The sequence below is a fragment of the Prinia subflava genome, chromosome 4, assembly GCF_021018805.1.
Source record: "Prinia subflava isolate CZ2003 ecotype Zambia chromosome 4, Cam_Psub_1.2, whole genome shotgun sequence".
Taxonomy (NCBI): Eukaryota; Metazoa; Chordata; class Aves; order Passeriformes; family Cisticolidae; genus Prinia; species Prinia subflava.
The window spans coordinates 61,470,824-61,491,559 of NC_086250.1; the positions used below are offsets into that span (position 1 = coordinate 61,470,824).

Below are 20,736 nucleotides of genomic sequence, written 5' to 3' on the forward strand. Positions count from 1 at the left end.
GTATCATTCATATATATTCATGCAATATTGAAGCAAGAAGATTTAGATCTCTGTGCCTAAGATGCAGTTTACAGGAAGTGTTAATTGTGCAGGAACCAGGGCTGTCATTTGCTAGAAGTTTTCTCATCACTTCGCTGCAAGAAGCGGGACGTGTTCTCTTTGACACTTCTCGGAGTTAACAAAATAGTCATCATGTATTTTAAATGGCTGGAAGGAATTATATTCATGGGAGAATACTAATGTTTACACATAAATCAAAAACTTGAAAAATTGTTTCGTGAAAATTAAGAAATTACTTTAAAACTTTTATTTATCATTATTTAATTATTTTTATTGAACATTCTTTTAAAACATTTATTTTAAACATTTGTTCTCAGTGGAAACAAAGAACAGTAAAAAAAAAAAAAACATATCTCTGGAGAAGGAGAGAGAAATTCGACTTCAGAGCCTTTTGTCCCAGCTTTCATGCCATATCCTGTCTGTCCTTTCATTAATGTTTTTTAACATTTGTTATAACAAGTCAAAAAAACAATTGAAATATATGATGAAGTTTTTTACACAAAGCTGAAAGAGACTGTTGGGATTTTTTAAATTTTCACTTAAAAATAAGTTAGAATAGGACGCTTGCAATGGATAATTCTACTCACTTTGTAAATAAAACTTAGAGACTGTTCTAAACCAAAAGGCATATATGTAAAAATTAGAAATTCTCATTAGTGTTTTATCCAAATTTTCCAAAAATGTTTCATCCTGCCACCTGACATTGAGCACCCTTCCCTCCCATTGTTGTGCTGGGTGATGTTAAGATGAGTTTTGGGAAGGTGTGTGGGCTCTGAGGGACCCTTTGGTCTCAGGAGGCTGTGGCCCAGAGATTTCCTGGTCTTCCCTCCAGCACATGGGGCATCTCTCCCATCTATGCTGGCAGCCAGCTCTGCTGCAGCAGAGTAGTTTGGAACACCTTCTGCTCAGTTTTGCAAAGAAAATGGATATCTTGTTAGTTATGGCATCCTTAGGCTGGGCAAAAGGGTGCTCAACATAGAGCTGCCATGTACCTACTTAATGTCATTAATATGCTCAAGACCACAGAGCTCATTTAGGATCAGGGGTTAATGGTGCAAGAATTAACTGCAAGCTCACTTCATTTATGAGTACTTCTGAAATAACAGTGACTGGGGTAATTTTTCTTCATTATGTTGTGTGTCCTTCGGTTAGGAGGGTGCTCTTCTAAAAGGAATAACTGCTGTACATGGTGACACAGATCCATTTCCTGGGCAACTGTCCAGTTTCCAGCCACTGATATTAAAACTTTCTGTCACCGGCATTAAAAGGTGCCCGTGTCAGTTAAAAACAGAAAGACAAAACCTGCAGGGAAATTCAATTTAATGTAGCATAGGATGTATTTCTGGAGTGAAAATGCTGCTTGTCTATCCCTCTTTCTCCCTGTGTTAATTATTTCTGAACTTTTAGGTCCATTCCAATTAAAGTTGACAAAACCTAGCTGTCTTTAATAATATTATCTTGGATGTCTGAATATAGAGGACTATACCGGAAAGGATTATTATATACAAACAGAGAAGAATTTGAGGAAGCTCAGGCTTGGCAAGAAGCTCCAGCTGAGCACACGTTTTAGCAACCTCCTCTTCGGCCAGGAGGGGATGGCACTGGGAGACCAAGAGAAAGATAGTACCAGTGTGGCTGCAAGTGATGAGCTTTCTGTGGCTTAGAAATCACTGCTCCTTACTTCAGGTGTGGAATGACTGTGTGCACACTCCTGCTGTGTGGAGTGACACAGGAAAATACTCCAAGTTAAGCCAGTACCAAATAAACCCATACCTGTCATGAAGTCATGAAGCAGCATCATTCAGCATACCTGGCACTAGGAATGCAGACACGGATTCCTGGGTTCAGGAATGCAAGGCTTCTACCAGGGTATTTTTAAGTATGTTCCCAAAAATTAAAATGGCATTTTCTCATTTATTTTGATACAAGTTTCAGAAGTGTTAATTGGTATAAATGTTTTCTTCAAACCATGCGTAGTATTTTAAAGAGACTATTAAGAAATGTAGGTGTGGTTCAATTAAAACCCCATTCAACAGGACAAATGTTAGAATTTGAAAAGCAAAGATTTTCTGAAATTTAATGTATTTTGTTGTGCATAATGAAGCATATGAAATAGCCTGGAGAATAAAAAAGCAGTTTCATTCTTGCTTCCTAAAAACAACAGGTCAAAGTTCTTTACCATGTTCCTGTTGCAAATTCCTCAAAAGACCAAGTATTAGCATGAGAAGTATTGAAGAACAATTTGCCACAACACTATTGGACAGCTGCAAAAAAGGAAGGTATTTCTCTACAGCAAGACAACATGTAAATTTTTGTGGTAAGCACAGATCAAAAGATTTGTGAATGGAAACTTAGAAAAGACTCATGTTCTGATTTACTCGAATCTAAAATATTTATAATGTTTTCTGTATCTCTTAGTTTAGGAATTATGAAGTCAATAATACAGCCAGAACAATAGTCAAGTGGAATATACATTGAGAGATAGAGATAAATAGATCATTTGAAATTCTTAAGTTAGAAGGTACATGTTAACATGTCTCCATTGTGTATTATTAAAACATAAACCCAAGTACTTAGTTTAAATGCAAGGGATCGGCCTCAGGTCAATAAAATTAAAAATTAAAAAAAAATACCATTTTTTTAAAAAGAGCAGCAGTATCATGGAAGGAATCTAAACTTACTGTGAGCTGTTTGATTGAGGGATCCTTAGAAATGGATGCACCTGAAAACTAAAAGCTACACATTACCAGCTGTATTTTAAAACATTTTATTTGTTGTTTGCAATATACTGTTTTTAACAGTCTTTGTACAGGAATAACATAGAGTTATTTTTGCCAGTGGATGAAGTCTGCCTGTTTTCTTAGCCTGTGCCAAACAAGTGGTACACCACAGTTAGTGCAGCTATCTTTACAGCACTGGTTGAGATGCTGTTCTCAGATATGTCTTATTTTCTTCTACATTTATAATTGTATCTCTGTCATCCACACACCTTTACCAGCTGTCTTGGGTTGCAATATGTAACCAAAAATGTGTATTCTATTGTCCATCTTTGAAACCAGCTGGGGAGATGTTTTTGGTTTTTTGTTTTATCTCTTGTATAACCCGTTTCTCTTAACTCCAGGGGGGAGGGGGCAGGTGCCTTCTGATAATGGGCCAGTTGTTAAAACCAGGTGGGGCAGTGTTTCTTGTTTCTTCCATGACCCATCCTCCCTCCAGGGCGTTATCTGCTGTTAATGGGCCATTAAGGCTCACCACGTGATTAATACAATTACATCATCCCATTGTGAGATGTTCCACCCACTGGGAGGAGCCAACCATTCCTCCCTGGATGAAAACTGAGACTCAAAAACACCAGGGCAGTCTGTTTTTCCACTGGACTCCCAGTGTAAAACTGGACTCATCTCACCACCACTGGATCCTTCTGCAGGATCATTGCTACTCCAATGGAACCATATCTGTTACTCCAGACTTTGGACTGCTTCCAACACTCTGACCAACAGAGTGTCAGGTCGTATTCTGACTGTCAGGGGTTCTAGGATTTTTGTTTGTTTGTAGGGTTTGTGTTTTGTTGTTTTGGGGGGGGTTTTTTTGTACTACTACATTTATATTTTTTAATATTGCTAGTAGACAACAGTTTTTCCTATTCCCATATCTTTGCCTGAAAGCCACTAATCACAAAATTATAATAATTTGACGGAAGGGGGTTTACATTCTCTATTCCAAGGGAAGACCCAGCTTTCCCTGGCAGACACCTCTCCTTCCAAACCAAGACACCAGCTAACAGTTTATTGCTATTTGTTCTATCCCTCTGAAGGTCTTGCTTCAATTCTTTTGACTCACCGCCACATCCATCCCATTCATAGCAACAAGGTATCTTCTAGTTTATGCTATATTAGTTTTCCATTGTAGTTTTTCAAGATTTCAACCATTCTCTGTGCAGAAGCGGGATTTTTTTTCCAGAGATCAACAGATGCCTGATGATCATTCAAAACAGGAAATTGCTAATTACACTTGTAGTTACTTTATGTAACTTTTCATGAATCTAGTACCTGTTATGAATCCATCCTTAGTCTGGTCAATTTTACTTAGATTGCACTGGGAAGATTTATGTCACATATAGGATGTCACTGCTTCCCATTCCAGGGAAATCTCTGGAGCCACTACTTTGGATATTTTTGACCAAGAGAGTGCTCAGAAAAGTGAGGTTTTAGAAAACCTGTTGAATTTACCCTGACACTTGTGAATTTATCCCAGGCAGCTCATGAGGAGTCTTCCTTCCATAAGGGTAGAGGGAACTGGACTAAATGCAGCAGTGGACCTACTACCCAAAGTTTCTCAGTTGAAGAGGAGAGATTTGCAAGAACAAACTCATATTTTTTGGTTTTGTTTACTTTACTTTTGTTTACTGTTTGACGTGGTATTTTCACAAAATCTTGAAAACTGTATCACTCTGAAAACCCCATTAGAATACCAGTTATGAAAAGAGATCCTCTTTTATCATTAAGTGTTAGCTTGAGTTTGGTGTTTTATTAATCAACCATAAACTTCTTAGCTACACAAATTACAGATGAATTTCTCTAATTTCTAGCACCACTCTGTTGTGTAGAGCAGCAGATGTGCAAGTCTCCGATGAATGCCTTCATCTGTAGTACTTGGAATTTGCGATTCCAGACAGGGGAATTTGAGCTCCCAAGCAATATTTCAAGTAAAAAGAAGCAATAATTATTTGTGTGTATTTGAAAAGTTCACCTTCCTGGCAACTTTACTGAACTGAATTCCCAATGTATTAATTTTGATAGGAAACTGTCATTAGCAAATAAACAAAGAGTTGAAGTCTGATTGCATTTCATCCAGTATCACCATTTTTTTGTTCACCAGGGACATACAAAATCCAGTGTTGGTACTAAAGAATCTCAGAGCATCAACAGGATATTTTCCTACAAAGATTCATTCTAGTGCTGTGCTCATTTTGCCAGAGACTTCTGAAAACAAATCTGTGCTCAGGAAAAATTAGTCAGTCATAAAAAAGCAAGAGCAACCATCTATCCTGGAGGTACTTACACTGTTGCTTAGATTCTCTGGTACTCTGGTTTCTTTCGAGACTAGGGTTATAAATCTCTTCATTATTACTTTACTCTAAGAGAAGGGGTTTAGACTTCAATGTCTTTTTTAATAATGGGTTTAAAGAATTATTATCCATGCCGTATCTAAAGGAGATATTATAGCAATGTAGCTTAGCAGGTAATTTATTTCTGAGTAAGACAAATCATGTATTGTTTCCTATGAGAAACATGGATTCAAACTCATTTTTGTTGGAACAGTGTATTATATGGGAGGCTGCTGTCCAAATGAGTTGTAAATTCAGTGTATTTATGCCTGTGTCAAGTGATTGACCAATGCAAGGTGAAGTTCAGATTTTGTTTAATGTAATTTTGATAATCCTATTATTATTTTATATGCAAAAACATTCACAAATACCAGAACTGTGAGCCTTGATGTGTTGTTAGGCAATGTGGTAGAAGGTATGGCAGAGCTCTTTGTGTTTTATTAGTGTAGTTGACCCTGCTTTGAGCAGCAGGTTGGTCTGGAGGCCTCCCAAGGCCCCTTCCAGACTGGATTTTCTTATGATCCTCTCTGGGGTGTGACAGTGAGTCTCTGAGCAGGCCGTGGTTTCCTGGATGGAGGAAGAAAAAACTGCCCTTAACTCAGGGGCAGCTGAATTCAACCATTCTCCTGGAGCTGGCAGCAGGGGCAGAGGGTGGGTCCTGACCCCAGCTGTGGCTCACAGAGCTCCCACCCACAGCAGAGCTGGAAGTCAGCGCCAAGGGATGCTGAGCCACTGTTAACACCCTGCAAGGGGAGCTCAGGGGCTTTGCTTGGCCCTAAGAGCTGCTAAAAGTTGCTGGTTTGGAAAGCAGGGCTGGAGGACAGGACTTGTTGTGGAAGGACCCAGAGGACAGATATTTCTCTTTTGAATTTGATCTCTCTGGTTGAGGTGGGAAAGGCTGGATGTGATTTAGGCATCCACGTCTGATTGTCTCTTAATCCCAACCCTAAAACAGCCTTCTAATGGGCATCTCTGAAAAAAGTCTGTGTTGAAGAAAGGCCAAACTATACTGTGAGCAGCAGGATCCACGAATCCAAGTTTCCTAAGTCTTTGGACAGTAAACCCTAATAGCATCCCCACCACAATATTTCCAGGGGCTCTCACACTTCATCTCAATCTTGCCTTCAATACCTCTAAGGTCCCAAAATAACCTCCTACCCTTCTCTAGTGCAACCAGCTCCTGCCAGGGGCTCCACACCATCATCTCTCCAGTTTAAGCTGTGTACATGATGCCAGTCCACCTGCTGCTTTTGTCTGGAGTTCTGTGATACTTCACAGATTTTTCATTTTTTTTCCAGTGGCTGATGGAATTAATTACTCTCATAAGGCAATATTTCACCTGCCTATTTCTATTTGTAAGCTAGTATTGTCTTCAGGGATATATGCTTTCTTCCAACTCATAAATCTAGATGAAAATTAAAAACCGTGCAGGAGAAATAACTGTCCTTTGTATGATTAGTGACCCTGCATGTTTTCCAGAGGTTCACCATACTCACAGTAAGAATAACAATTCTTCACTAAAAACTATATCAGGTTCCTTCTTAGTTTAATTTTGATCAGTCTGTGAAAGATTACCATGTTTCATTTGTTTTTCAGTCCTCTGAAAACATTTAGGTTGGTGAGAAGAGTGCAAAGAAACATTAGACAAGGAATGTAATATTTCAGTGTTTGGTAAAACTTTAGGAAGGCAAACCTGCCCCATGTGCTGTGGGGTGCAGTCTGTGGAAATTCTGATTTTTGATGTATTACTTTCTAGCATTAGACTAAAGAGGCAGGTTTTATCCTTCCCTTGCAAGCTAGCTTGCACATTGTGGATGCACCAGTTACATATCTGTAATTAATATTGAAATTAGTTGTTTTTAAAGAAGGGAATAAATTTGGCTATTTAAGGTTTCTTTGTGGGGGTTGTAAAGCAAATACAGGGGATAAGGTTCTAGATTTTTATGTGGTCCAGCTTATCCATAGCTATTGGCAATGTCCTTTGGGAGCAGTGGTCAGCTAAATGAGGATAGAGCAGACTGGGGAAACCTTAATTAGGAAATGGATAGTGAGTACAGGTGGCATGAAAGCAGTGAACTGAAAAGGTGACATTAAAGTAATCCTTTTTCCCATTATTTAGGATCTTTTAAAATTAATGTTGTTTTCATCCCAGCATCTCAAAAGAAAAATCTGTTTCAGATTTTTCTTTTTAATTTTAAATCTTTTGAAGTTTTCACTGTGCTAGCTGAGTATATTATTTATTATGAGTTTTCATTTAAAAACGTAAAATCCAAGAGCACCAACTACCTTTAAACTCCTGATTTTCTGAGATCATGTAAAACCTTTGGCACTTCTGGTTGAATAGTGTGAGATACCCAGCCATAAGTTCATGATTAGGGAGAATCAATATCACAGATATTTATGCGAAGTGTTAAACATAATGAACTGGTTAATTCTTTTTTTCTGTGAAAATCAGTTCTCAGATAATGATTAATCTGATTAGATGCAAACCTTGCTTTCATTTCTTTGCTTTTACCAGATATACAAAACCTTAGAATGATGGTTCTGCAGTTAAATGCAGACTGGAAGGGATCTCGGGAGGTCTTTAGTCCAAAATCCTGCTCAAAGTAGGGCCAGACCAGGTTGCTCAGGACTTTAATCCAGTCTGATTTTAAAATGCAGCCATGACAGAGAGGAACTGCACAAGTTCCTTTGGTGGCTGCTGCCATGTCCCCTCAAAATCATCTTTTCTGCAGGCTGAATGAGCCCTGCTCCCTCAGTTTCTCCTCACAGAGTTCATGCTCCAGCCCAGACCATCTTTGTGGCCTCTGCTGAACTCCCCCCAGTTGATCAGCATTGCCAAACTGAATTAGTACATTTTATTAAGAAAAGGGTCACTGTAGAACCATACTGCAAGTCCATTTACTCAATACCTCTGTGCTCATGTGGAGATTTCAAGAATTTTAAAACCTGCGGTAACTGCAACATTTCATACCAGAAACAACCAAGGTTTTGTTGTTCTTGAAGGATAACTTAGGCGATTAATAATATCTTCATTGAATGTAGGCTTTAAAAGACTACATAAGCAAAGTTCAGGAAAAGCAGTAATTTTTTATACCAAAAATTAATGTATTCGTTAGCTTAGGGTTAAATATACATTTCAAATAGCTATAAACATTCAATGCATTAAAAACCTGAAGTTCATCCAATCAATGTTTCACTAAATAATAAAGTACAACAGATTGCAAAACCTAAAACAAGGACAGAGTCTTCTCCCAAAGACTGAAAAAGGTGGAAAGCAGGGACCTAGTTGTTGGCACTGTGTCAGTAGAGAGACAATGGATGCTTGTTCTATTATTTATATCAGCTCTCTGCTTGGCAGTTGCCACTGCAATAACCCTTCATTTCAAGTACAGAAAAAGTAGAATTTGCTTTTCTTTATAATCACACAATGCAAAATACTAATGAAAATGTTGGATTTCCTGTAGCTGAGAAGAAAGTATTGTCATAATCTGATTTCAGTTAGCAAGAAGCTCTAATCATTCTAATCATATAAAACCGGACAGAATTTTCAAAAAACTTACATTTTTTTTTCTGAGACAGAAGAGAAAGGAAAATGAAAGTGTTTATATACAGTTTTAAATGGTAAGTCTTACTTTTTACCTCTTTTATAAGGTATATACATTGTTATGTTGTAGCCATCTTTTATACATGCACCTTGCAACCAAATAAAAGTCTGATGTTCTTTAGGACAATTAAAAAAAGGTTATTATAAATTGGAACATGTAGAAGCTGGAGGTGCCTGTGCACTCCTCTGTTTCCAGTGTTGCAGTCTCAGATCCATCCTCTATAATATGGATTATAATTATAGAATCTAGAATAGAATCACAGAATGGCCTGCCTGTTCCAGTGCCTCACCACTCCCACAGTAAAGATTTAATTCCTAATGTCTATTTTAAACCTGCCCTCTTTCAGTCTGAGTAATTCCCTCTTCTCCTGTTACCATATGCTCTTTTAAGAAGTCCCTCTCCATCTTTCCTTTCAGGTACTGGAATGAAATTTCTGTAGGCCCTTCTCATTTATTTTCTATTTAAGAATATTTGTTTTATTTAAATCATGTTTAAAGAAAGTCCCTAAATGTTTATTGAATGAGTCTTTAATCAACCTTTGGGATGAGTTGAGTGCTTTTCCCCGCATGTGCTGTCCCCAGAGATAAATTCAGACAAAAGACAAAGCCAGGTGGCACTTGTTCCTCTTGCATTTACCCTATGTGAAGCCTCACCCATGAAATAAGTTATGAGCATAATTTATTCTTGTGAACCACAAACTTCAGCTCAGGGCAGTTGCCCCAAATGAAATTATTGTTCTTTGCCCTCTAGCACACCCCTTGGCTTTTGTTGGCCATTTTAGTGCTTTCCCCCTGAAGAATTTTCACCTCTGATTGAGGTTTTTAGGGCAAGTGTGCTAATTCCAGTCTCCTGAACAAACGTCTGTATAAGTAATTGCATCTTACTTGCCAAATCTCCCTGGCAATTTCAGCTGAATATGGTCAGGACTGATGACTTTCTCTGTAACATCTCAGTGAGGAAACCATTGGGGACAGGGAGAGAAAAGCAGAGTCAAAATGTGTATTTCAGAACACACAGATCTCATCTCTGCTGCTTTAATTAGACTGAACTTGCATGTCAAGTGAAAACTGAAATAACAACTTGGAGGCATTTAACCAGTAGATGAAGCCTCCCACCCAAGTGCCTTCTGGATCAGCAGCCACGAGTGCTCTGTGCCTTGAAGAAATTGTCACTGAAGGTTCCAGCCCTGATAGGAAACACAATCCAAAATGTACCCCAGCCTGACCTCACCTGCTGCCACCAGAGTAAATGGTCAAGAAACCATCTTTGCAGGGCACTGGAAGAAAATGGTTCACACTCCCACCATGAAAGGCTGTGCACAGCACAGCCTTGTGTTCCAGAACGTACTGGGGAAGAATATCTTTTTAAAGACAGTGGGCCAAACAAGACCACCCCACAGAGATGATCATGCAAATTTAACAATGTATTAAAAATAAACCCATTTATATTCATAAGGAGGGCAACTATCCACCTCTGGGTAGTGTGGCTGTGCATCCTTTCCACAGATGGAGCTGGCACAGCCAGGCAGCAGAGGCAGCACACAAGGGTCAGTCCCACAAAGCCACCTGCCTGTGCTCTTCTGAGCCAAAACACCCAACAGCCTCTTTAAAATGCAACCTGTTAACAAGAGCATGTTAGCAATCCATGTGAAGCCAATGTGAACTATGAGACACTTCAACACAAAATGCCAGCAGCAATCATTGGATCTGCATTATTTTCTGCTCCAGCTCAGGCTCATAACTTGCCCAGCATCACCTGTGTCCCCCACAGTGGTGGGGAAGCAACACAGACTGTGCTGACATCAGACCTGATTTCAGGGGCACCACTGGGATTGGGGAAGACCAATCTCTGCTTCATATGGTCACTTCCTGATTTACTGGAGCCACTGTTGTGGATGTGACCCTGAATTTCCTTAAGTAGAAGCAGTCATGAAACATTAGTAGCTGGCACAAGGTTAAACTCTGCTAGTGCAGGTAAGAAATGACCTCCTTTTCTTTGATCCTGTAGAAAACCCTTTCTGGTGCATCATGAGATGAGGTATTTTACTGCAGAGCCTTTCGGAAGCCCCTCTCACATGAATTTGTCCCAGTGCCCTCTCTCCCTCACCAGGAAAAGGTGCAGATGGCCAAGCATCTGTGCAAGGGCAGAAGGAGCACCGAGCATGTGAGCCCCAGAGCACATAAGAGCTCCAGAGGAAGGCCCAGGCCTGGTACCCTGCTCTTGGATGCACAGCTCAGCCTGCTGCAGCCAGTCAGCAGCAGGAGGGAGGGAGGACTCTGCCGTGTGGGAGTGTCTCTGTTCCTCCCACATCACCTGGAATGATTTGTGTCATCACACAGGAGACAAATTGATGCTACTATGGCTGTGTTCAGAGGAGCTGGCAATACGGCACTTGCAGTGTTTTTCAGCTCCTTGGCACTTGAGTAGGGTGGCACTTCAAGCCCCATTTCACAGGTGACATGGATTATAAATAGTTTAAGTAGAGAATCAGCAAGTTTTTTTGTTTTTGTTTTTGTTGGTTTTTTTTTTTTTTTTTTTTTGGTGACTGATAATCTGGAAGTCCTTATTGTCATCTGATTTCAACTCAAGTACTTTTTTCAACTCAAATAGTAGTGTTTTAGGAAGGAAAATTCTTTTAAAAATTGCTATAATTGAAGTATGGGGTTAGCAATGCCTTGAGCTGCCAGTGAGCCTTGGCATCTGATGTCATCTTTTTGTGTTCAGACCTCTTTATTCCTCTGTAAGCAGTCCATCCCCTCTTGCATAGCCCCAAGCACACAAATACATCTAGGCTAATGGAAGAGTGAGGTTAATAAAAAGAGGAACCTTATTACCTCTAAGTTGTTTTTCTTTCAAAGCTCTCACTTACCATGTCAGAGTGTTCCTGTTCTCTTCCATTTTTCTTTTATTTCTCATCCCTTTGGAAAGATAATTCCTACTTGGAATTGTCTCTGGGGACATATGGAACATGCATCTTGCCTTTTGGCTGACTGACACATTAGATCCGATTAGACACTTGCCCTTTAGCTGGGAATAAATAGCAGACAATGTCAGAGTGGGACTATAGACTGGTGTGAAGTAAAACCAAATAGTAGTTAATAAGTGCCCTTCCTCTAAGCAATATTTAACTACATTTAAGACAATATAGAAGCTTTTCAAAAAAGCACAACATTCAGTTACTGGATATATATACGTATATAAAAACCCCAGAGGTAACAGTTGAATAATTTTCTTTCTTTAGTAGAGTCACTTTCAAGCATCGCCAGTATTATTTTTGTAATAATTATCATAAATATTATGTAGTTTTTACACTGGAGTGTGAATATAGGAATTCAAATGAGTTTGGATATGTTACATGTCTTTATAAGAAAAGAATCCAAATTCATGACCCTGTTCTGTGAACCTCACCCATCAGGTAGGAACATCAGCAACAAAGAAAGTTCAATACAGTAAAAGTATATTTTGAATTTCTTTCCAGCAGTGGCTCAGTTCCTGCATAATTGTACTGCATTATTTTCATTTGCTCCATTAATAAAGCATAAATACAGAGAAAATGGAGCAGATAATTCTGGTAAAGTGCAGTAGCAACACCCTTAACAAGTCTCTGAGGCTGCACTGTTGGTGCTTAAGCCCATGGCAGGATAAATCTGATGTGAGCACACACTGCAGCAAGCAGAGCCCTCCTGCACTGCACTCCTGTCCCCAGGGTGCAGATCACTCCTGCTATGGAACAGCAATAATTGGCTCCTAGTCTGCATTATCAAGCAAGGGATGACAGACACAGAGAGATGCCGATCATTCAACTGGTTGCTGGCCCTCTGCCCAAGTCTCCTTTTTCTCACACGCATGCAGAGATCCAGTAAACAGTACAGAGTTTGTTTTTATTGGTATTACTTGGTATTTGTTTGCATTCAGACACATACTCAAGCTCTCCTCTGCATGTGGTCTGTGTTCCAAGAGTTTGCTCTTCTCTGCCTCATAAAGGAATGCTCTGGTTGCCATCATTGTTGTGTACGTTCTGAATTGTATCCTGGGCTGTTGCACAAACAGCATCTCTGAAGTCCTGGTCCACTGCTAACAAAAGTTTTTGTTTTCCCACTTTCCCACTGTCTGCAAAGAGTCCTCTGTTCCATCCTGACAGCTTGGGGTATAGAACTGTTGTACAAAATACCTTCTGAGCCTTAGGTGTGGCTTTTTGTCATATGTTGAGCCAGGGAAGCTCAATGCAGGGAATTCCCACGCTGAAACACGTATGCAAAACGTGTCTGATGGTGCTGCATTGGCCATAAGGCTGGCTGTGGCATGCCCTGCCATTTCAGCTGCCAGGGAAAGCCATCATACCCCATCCTTCTAAAGAAATCTGGGCACATGTTTGATTTCGGAGATGTTTTGGTCCAATTCTGACTTGCATGACTAAATACAATGACGTGTTAGATTGCAGAGGTATATGTACTAATCATAGTTTTGTGTGTATTCATCACAACAGAGCTTAAACAAAGACTTTAATTCATATTTTTATATGACACCTAAAGCCTCAACTCTCTTGTCTTTATGTGCTGGAGCAGTGTATTTTGTTTTGTTTTACTCTGTTCTTACCAGGGTCACTGGTCTTGTCAGCAGATATAGAAACGCTAATGTAGAACTATAGCATGAAGTTCTGCTGTATTTTATGAAAGTACTGAAAATGCTGAAGTAATTTCAATGGGGCACATGGCAGGGAGTGCAACCAAGACCTCACACTGGTAATGTGACCCTGGGACTGTGGCCAAGATACTCCTGCTGTCAGGTGAGGCAAGGTTCCAGCTTTGCCTCTGCCTCTGAAAGCCCAAGATGGAAACGACAACACAGCTCTCCTTCCTCAGGCAGAGGAAGAGAGTGTCTAAAAGCCCTAGGAGCATCAAGTGACCATAGTTTTACATTTCAGGACACACACTGGTGTAAATAGAGCTTTCCTACATGTACAGAAAGCAAAGAAGATCCCAGAGAAGATTTCATTCACTCCTGTTTGTACTCTGAGAGTTTGAAGATGGTTTTTACCCTGAGGATCCACTGCATATGAAAGATTTAGTAATAGATGTGTTACTTTTATTCTTCTTCCTTTTCAGGGTAACTGGCCTAGTAGCCAAGAAAAATATAATGCATTTTGGCTTTCATTTTCACACCATTCCTTTCTGGTCTTTTCTGAAATTTCATAGGCAAGCTAGGCATGATCCATTAGAGAGGGCACACTGCTGGCTGAGAAACTGCACTCACAAAGTGGCTTTCAACATCTTGCTGTTGAACTGAGAGGCTATTTCAAGGACTTCATGTGGATCTATACTGAGCCCATTAATGTTAATTAGAGAAAGGCTAAAGGCCATGTATGGAGAATGTGTGTGAGTCTAGACAGATCTTGGAAGAACTTCGGCTGAGAGAAATCAGACTTCAAATACAACAATTGCAAATTCTGAATGGTTCTGAAATCTCTGAGACAAAACTGATGTTGTGAAGTACTGCACTTGGAAAAGAGGGATTAAACGAGCAACTGGAAAGAAAGAAAAATGATTACTAGCATGAGAGCTGTGTAAGACAGAAACAAATCACATTGCATTGTATTTCTACCTGATCACGAGGAAACAGAATGACAAGTTTTGTGGTACATTACAGATCTTCTAGCTGTGGGTCACTAATGGGAATTAATTATTCTTTAGACAAAACTTTTGAGGCCTCAAATATAGCAACTCTATGTGCAGCTACAGATATATGTCAAAGACATCCTTCATTACATGCCAGTGGTTTTTGTTACCAACCCAGCCATTTTGATTTAGGAATTTTCTTTTGCTATGCACAAAATATTCACTGCAAATTATTCTATAAATTTGGAAGAGTACAAAAAGAAGAACACAGAAAAAAAGCAGAATGGGACTTCTGATTTGATTAGTCATGCATAAAAATATACATATACATAAACATGTATAAATAAGTTTATATTATTTATTGTTGTCTTTTTTATGTTCACAGGGCTACAGCTACTCATAGGGGCCAAGTCATATTCAAGGACGCCTTAGCACAACAGCTGTGTGAACAGGGAGGTAAGAGTCTCCAAAATTCTAAAAATATCTGGCAAATGTGGTTTTCCATTGTACCTGTATGTCAATGTTACTCTTCATGAAAGCTATTCTGTAGAAAACCTCATATCAGAATCTTGTTTACATTCTTGAAACTGAGTTTCTTTGGTTTCATACTTCCAGAATCCCACTTTTCCTCTCTGCTAAGTGTCGGGGAATATACAAAACTTGATGTAGCATTATGCACATGCCTGAAATCAGCCTGTAATTGGTAACATTTCTTTTCTGTCAGAACCATGAGCTGAGTTTTAACCCTCACTGTATTAACTTGAAGCAAAACGGCTGCAGCAAAAGCTTTGTTTACTATCTAGCTCACACATGTCCTTGTGAAAGATCTGCCTTCCCATTTTGTGAAAGTAGGCCATTGAATTTTTGCCTGTCACATGCAACATTTGATCATTTTTATAACTAAACAAAATGTTTGACTTGCACAAACTTTAAAAATCTAATTGTTTTCACAGCTTACCCTTTTGATGAATAACCTAAAAAATAAATGTCCTGTTGTCATCTGTTATTTACAAACAGTACTTTGCTTTGGACCTGCTTCATTAAGACAGTGAGAAGTAAAGAAGATATCCATAATTTTTGGTACAGGACAGAAAACAATTTCCAGTTATATCAGTAAAATTCCAGTGGTATTTCCATGTGAAAAGAAACAATGAAACATGGGCCAAATGATTTAAAATAAGGATTTTAAAATGGGAAATGTGTTGTCATATTAACATACAAGAGAAAATCCCATGAAACTTATCTCTTGGGGACATTAGAGCTATAAGATTGGGGTTTTTTCTATGAGTTTAGGAATATGGCCTTTGGAATAAAAGCTGTTGAAATAATTTCCAGGAGGATAAATTGAGTTATTCATATCAGGTATCAATAGTAGCTCTGTGATAATAAGGGAAAAATACTTCAACTTTCAACTTCAATATTTTAGTTTTCACTTTTGTTGTAGTTCAATGGAAGTAGGAAGAGGGATTCAGAGAGGTGAAAAAATGCCAGCTAGCAGGCTAGGATGTTAGTTATACTTTGGAGGAATTGTACATATGTAACACAGTTCTGGCAATGAGAAGGGAGTGTTGTGGTGATCTGGATGGAAAGTGATTGGGCCAGACACGTTTTTGCTGTGGGGAAGGAAGAACATCTGGAGAAATTAACAGGAGGTAATTGTGCACCTATAATGGGAGTGTGAAACTGTAGTGTTTGAGTGACTGGTGCATGGGGAATGGAAGTGTTGGCAGGATCACATTTGGGATGTGCTGAGGGGGGTGGGGAGGGTATCCCATACAGGCTGCTTGCTGGATGGATGTGAGTTAAGAGTGGAAAAAGGAATATGCAGGGTAATCAGAATAAAATTACCAAAAACCTCATAAACAGATTAAATTCTCCAAGACATAACTGTAGAGTGAGCACACAACAGCCAAGGACAGTCTGGAGAAGCCAGAACAGGTAAGGAAGGGGGAGGGAAGTGGGAGTCATACTGATGGCAGTGACAAAGGGCTGGCAGTGGCCAGGATGGTGGCAGCTGTGCACAAGCAAGCTGAATGGAAATACGTGACTGTCAGTGTCAGAATTAGCAACATGGTCAAGGAGAATATGGACAAAGCAACAAGATTTCTCCCTGCTAGAAGAAAATACCCTGGTAAACAGAGACAAGCAGATAGATATCCATCTATACAGACTTGACAATCCTTCAGACATTCTGTTCACTAAGATTTTACTGGGAGAGCTGACAAAAGACACTTTTATTCTTTCACCCCTCTCTGCTTTACAGTTCTGCAATTTTGGAGCACAACTTAACCTCAGATCAACATTTTAGCAACACTTATGTTGGTTAGAACATAAGTAAGTCCTTATGTTACTGGGTGCTGTCCCTGAGTTCAGAGGAACTCTGCAGAACAAGCAGAAAATAGAATTTGGATATTGGTTATATGCAGAGAAGAAAGGATGCTGAGATGTCCCACAGGCTGCTCAGCTGTGACAATCCCTTTGCTGCCTGCTCCTTCCATCCAGCCACTGAGAACCATGTCCTGCATCAGCGCCCTAAAGGGGCCTTCAGCTTCCCCAACTTGTCACAGTCTCCCACATCCTTATAACTTTTGTGTTTCCTGTGATTTTCCCAGCAGTTCTCTTTGCTTTATACACAGTCACTTCAGAGGCATCCTGGATTTATCATCCCCAAAACATGTATTGTCACTGCAGGACCTCTGCAACCACTGGATTTGGCTTAGGCAAGGATCACCCAGAGGTGCTGCTCTGTGAGCAGAGGACAGCCTATGACAGCTGTAGCACTGATCAGATTTCCCTGCAGTACTGATGTGCAAGCTCCTCTGTTGTTCTCTTGGCTCTTCTCCCTCATTTTAATCCTCACCATGACTTTTCTCCCCTTGGTTTCCTAGCTCAGACACCATTTCCGTGACTTAGATATTCAACCACTGCATTGCCCATTAGCCTTGCTCCCACCCTTTCCAGCACCAGCCTCTCCTCTGCCTTTTGGTTCTAATTTCTTCAGCACAGTGTGCACTGCATTAGTCTCTAACCATTGCATACTATTACCATCCTTATACTATTAGAATTAATTTTCCTATTCAAAGAAAAGAGGTTTTCTTTGAAGTAGACCTTACTTCATTTATTCCATTTTCATCAACACCACTAATGTAAACAAAGGATTCTTTGTGAATTAGTGAATTTATTTAGATGCAAATATCATATTAATATATATGCAAAACAGCAGGGTTGATTGACATCAATGAGGTTTTATAGTCTGTTTCTAGCCTGAACATTACTATACTGAAATAGTGCACTGAATGATGTGACATATTAAGTAAAGAAAAGTAAAACCACAGGGCAACTTCATAGATTTATTATGGGACATCTTAATAAGTATGTTCACCAGAGGTGATATCCATCTTTCTAATGTCTAGTAAAAAGGATATACATGAAGATGTGAAAGTAGCAAGGAGTCTCAAAAATCATGGTCGCTGTGGCTGTCCACCCTCAGATGTACATTAATAAATCCTAGTAGAGTTAATGGAATTTGTGCAGTGAAAGGAAATGGTTTCTTATATTTTGAAGAGAATTAGAGGATGATAAAGGATAGTGTTAAGGGATGGCAATGCCATATGTATAATGTAAATGGAGCAAAAAATGATGCCATAGGGAAAAGCACCAAAGAAAGTAAAATAATTGCTTTAAAAGCTCTGTGTTCAGAACATAATACGTATTTTAGGAAGCTAGGGAGATGTTTGAGAACTGATGTAAGCTTTAAATTGTATGAGAATTATATTTCAGAAAGGAGACATAAAAATTATCATAGAAAAAGTTAATCTAGCACAAACAGGAAAAAACCCAACCAAACAAAAACTGTATAAGAGAAGCTAGAAAAGGTAGATGTCTTGTAAATACTTTTAAGGATAAATAGGGATCATAAAGACTGATGATATTCTTGCCAGTAAAATATATATTTAATAAGCCATATATTTAGCTCATTTATGTAATAGTAAAATAAATGGAAAACAAGGTAAACTTAGTATTGTGCATGTTGATTCATACTTATTTTTGATTTGAGTAGAACAAAAATCACTCATTAATAAACAGTGGCATAATTAAAATGGAGCTGACAAGACATCAGAACTGGCTGCATTGCACAGTAGAACCTAGAAGAGTTTAGATCTGCAGGAAAATAAAACTTTTGCTGAGAGGAAGAGCTTGTGGTGCACAACCCCGCCTGCCTTTACCACACCAAGTCAGGTGATGTCAGTTAAGGAGGCCTTTTCCCTGGTGCACTGTAACTTAAATCAGTAGCACCATTCTTTGGAAAAAGGACCGTACTGGGAGATTTGTGTATAGTTTAGCTCTGACTGACTAGCAGAGAATCTCAGAACAGTAAAACCTAAGAGATGGAAAAGATGGAAGAAGCTGTTCCCACAGTGCAATATCATGCCCTTCTGCATAATTCCCAGAATTTTATGCAATCTCATGGTCAATGCCACAGATTACAGGACTGGGTTTCCTTTTTAAAGAGACCCCTCTATAGTCTGTCAGATATCTCCATAGTGAAAGCAAATCCTGAGAATTCAACCAGTCTCTCTTTTATTTGAAAACTTTTGCCTGAATGTTTGTACAAGACCTTTAAGGTATGTTTTGTACCTTGTAAAATTTAGGAACATTCTGGAAAAAAATGCAAAAGAAATTTCAGGATCTCAGGCTTGTATTTTACAAGCTTTCAGAGCAGTATTTTACAGAGCAGAGGACTGGACTATAGAGCTGGTGTAAAGCTCCTCAGTTCAGGTGTCAGCAAGAATAACGCAGCCCTGGGACAACTCACTGACTCCCTAGGGGATGCTCAACATCTATCACTCAATTGCAACTTTGTTTGCCAATAGAGAGAAAGTATTGGAGGGAGTCTAAATAAAAGCATAATTTCCATTTTTTAAATCTTCATCTGGCTGCTAATGACAAGGAGGTTAGACTTCATAATCTGCAAAACAGAAGATACTTCTCTCCATACCTCATTTGTCATGAATTGGTGAGCAACAGCTAATGGCCCCTGGCTGTAGAGCTCTGAGCATGCTGTTTGCCTGGGAGCATGTGGGCAGTTGTGTTTCTGTAATTCAGTTTCCCTTTATATTTAAAAACCCACAAAGTTCAGGGTTCTGAGAAAAAACAGAAGAATATTTTTTTAGTGAGTTTTTATAATATTTTCTTATGCCGCATTTTTTACCTATACCTGTACACAGTCTTGACCCCAGAACTCTATGGAATATGGGTGTCAATAGTACAAATGCATGTTTTTTGGGACGTGTTTAATCTGCCTTATGCTTGCTCTTTTTATCTGAATGGGAACTAGTGTTACTTAACAGTTGACTATTACCATGTTTAATGATTTTGCTTCTTATTTTTTTACTGACAAGACCACCAACAAATTGTTTCTTTCCTCCTCACATTCCAGTTTCTAGAAATGACATTCCCTTCCCACTTCTTTCATATTTCCCTCCCTTCCAGTTTAACCAAAAAGCGGTGTATTTAAATTAGCCTAATCTTTCAGTAGCCTTACTTCATCCACAGAAAAATTTAACCTTTTACACCAAAAGATGCCTTCATCCCATTGACAGAGAGCCCCACAATGTCCCCATTGACTTTTGAATTCCCCATTAGCTTCCTCAAGATTCTCATGCTTCCAGTTTGACTGTGGCCTTTCTCTCTCTGAATCATTTTGTATTGCATACTTTCTTCTCTTCTTTTCCTTGCCAAAGGGATTGTCTTGTAAGACAAGGCAAGCACTCTACATTTATTTACATTTTCTCATATCGTATTTGCTGATGTCTCTTAGATTGTGACCTCAGTTGAGCTCTGCTTCCATTCTTTGCTTGGTACAATTCATCTCTTGTAAAGCTCTCTATATACCCAGGGTGCTAGTTAAAAATCAAATAATAAATTCATTTGCTTTACTTTTTTAAAAGGTACCACAGTCTCATGCAAGCTAAGATGCATTTTGGGACCACACAAATACTGATTTTAAATTTAGAACTATCCAACCATGTGCCTAAGGAACACCAACGAAGTGAATAATGGTTTAAAACATGAACTGAGATGTCTTTCTTTTTCCCTCTCAGTCTGAAGTATTGTACGATTTCTTTTAAGCTATAAACTTATATCTTTACACTGTATAGCTACTCTGCATGGTATAATTTCTTTTACCTTTGTCATATTGTACAAAAAAATTCCATTTGACTTTAGCCACACGGTATGGCTTATGGAAAAATCCATGTTATTTTAAAGTAAGTAGTTCTATAAACGGATTAGAAAGGCAGATCTGAAAATATTTTGAAACAACTATGGTTAGTTTTGTGTTATG

The 20,736-nt window shown here is 39.0% G+C and overlaps 1 protein-coding gene across 1 annotated transcript in view; it reads left to right on the forward strand.

Annotated features, from left to right (window-relative positions):
* Window positions 1-20,736, forward strand: part of RELN (reelin) — a 277,609-nt gene that overhangs the window by 97,162 nt on the left and 159,711 nt on the right. The window contains exon 4 of the mRNA XM_063396915.1: window positions 14,776-14,846. Within this exon, the coding sequence (XP_063252985.1) occupies window positions 14,776-14,846 (71 nt within the window). The remainder of the gene's footprint in view (window positions 1-14,775; window positions 14,847-20,736) is intronic.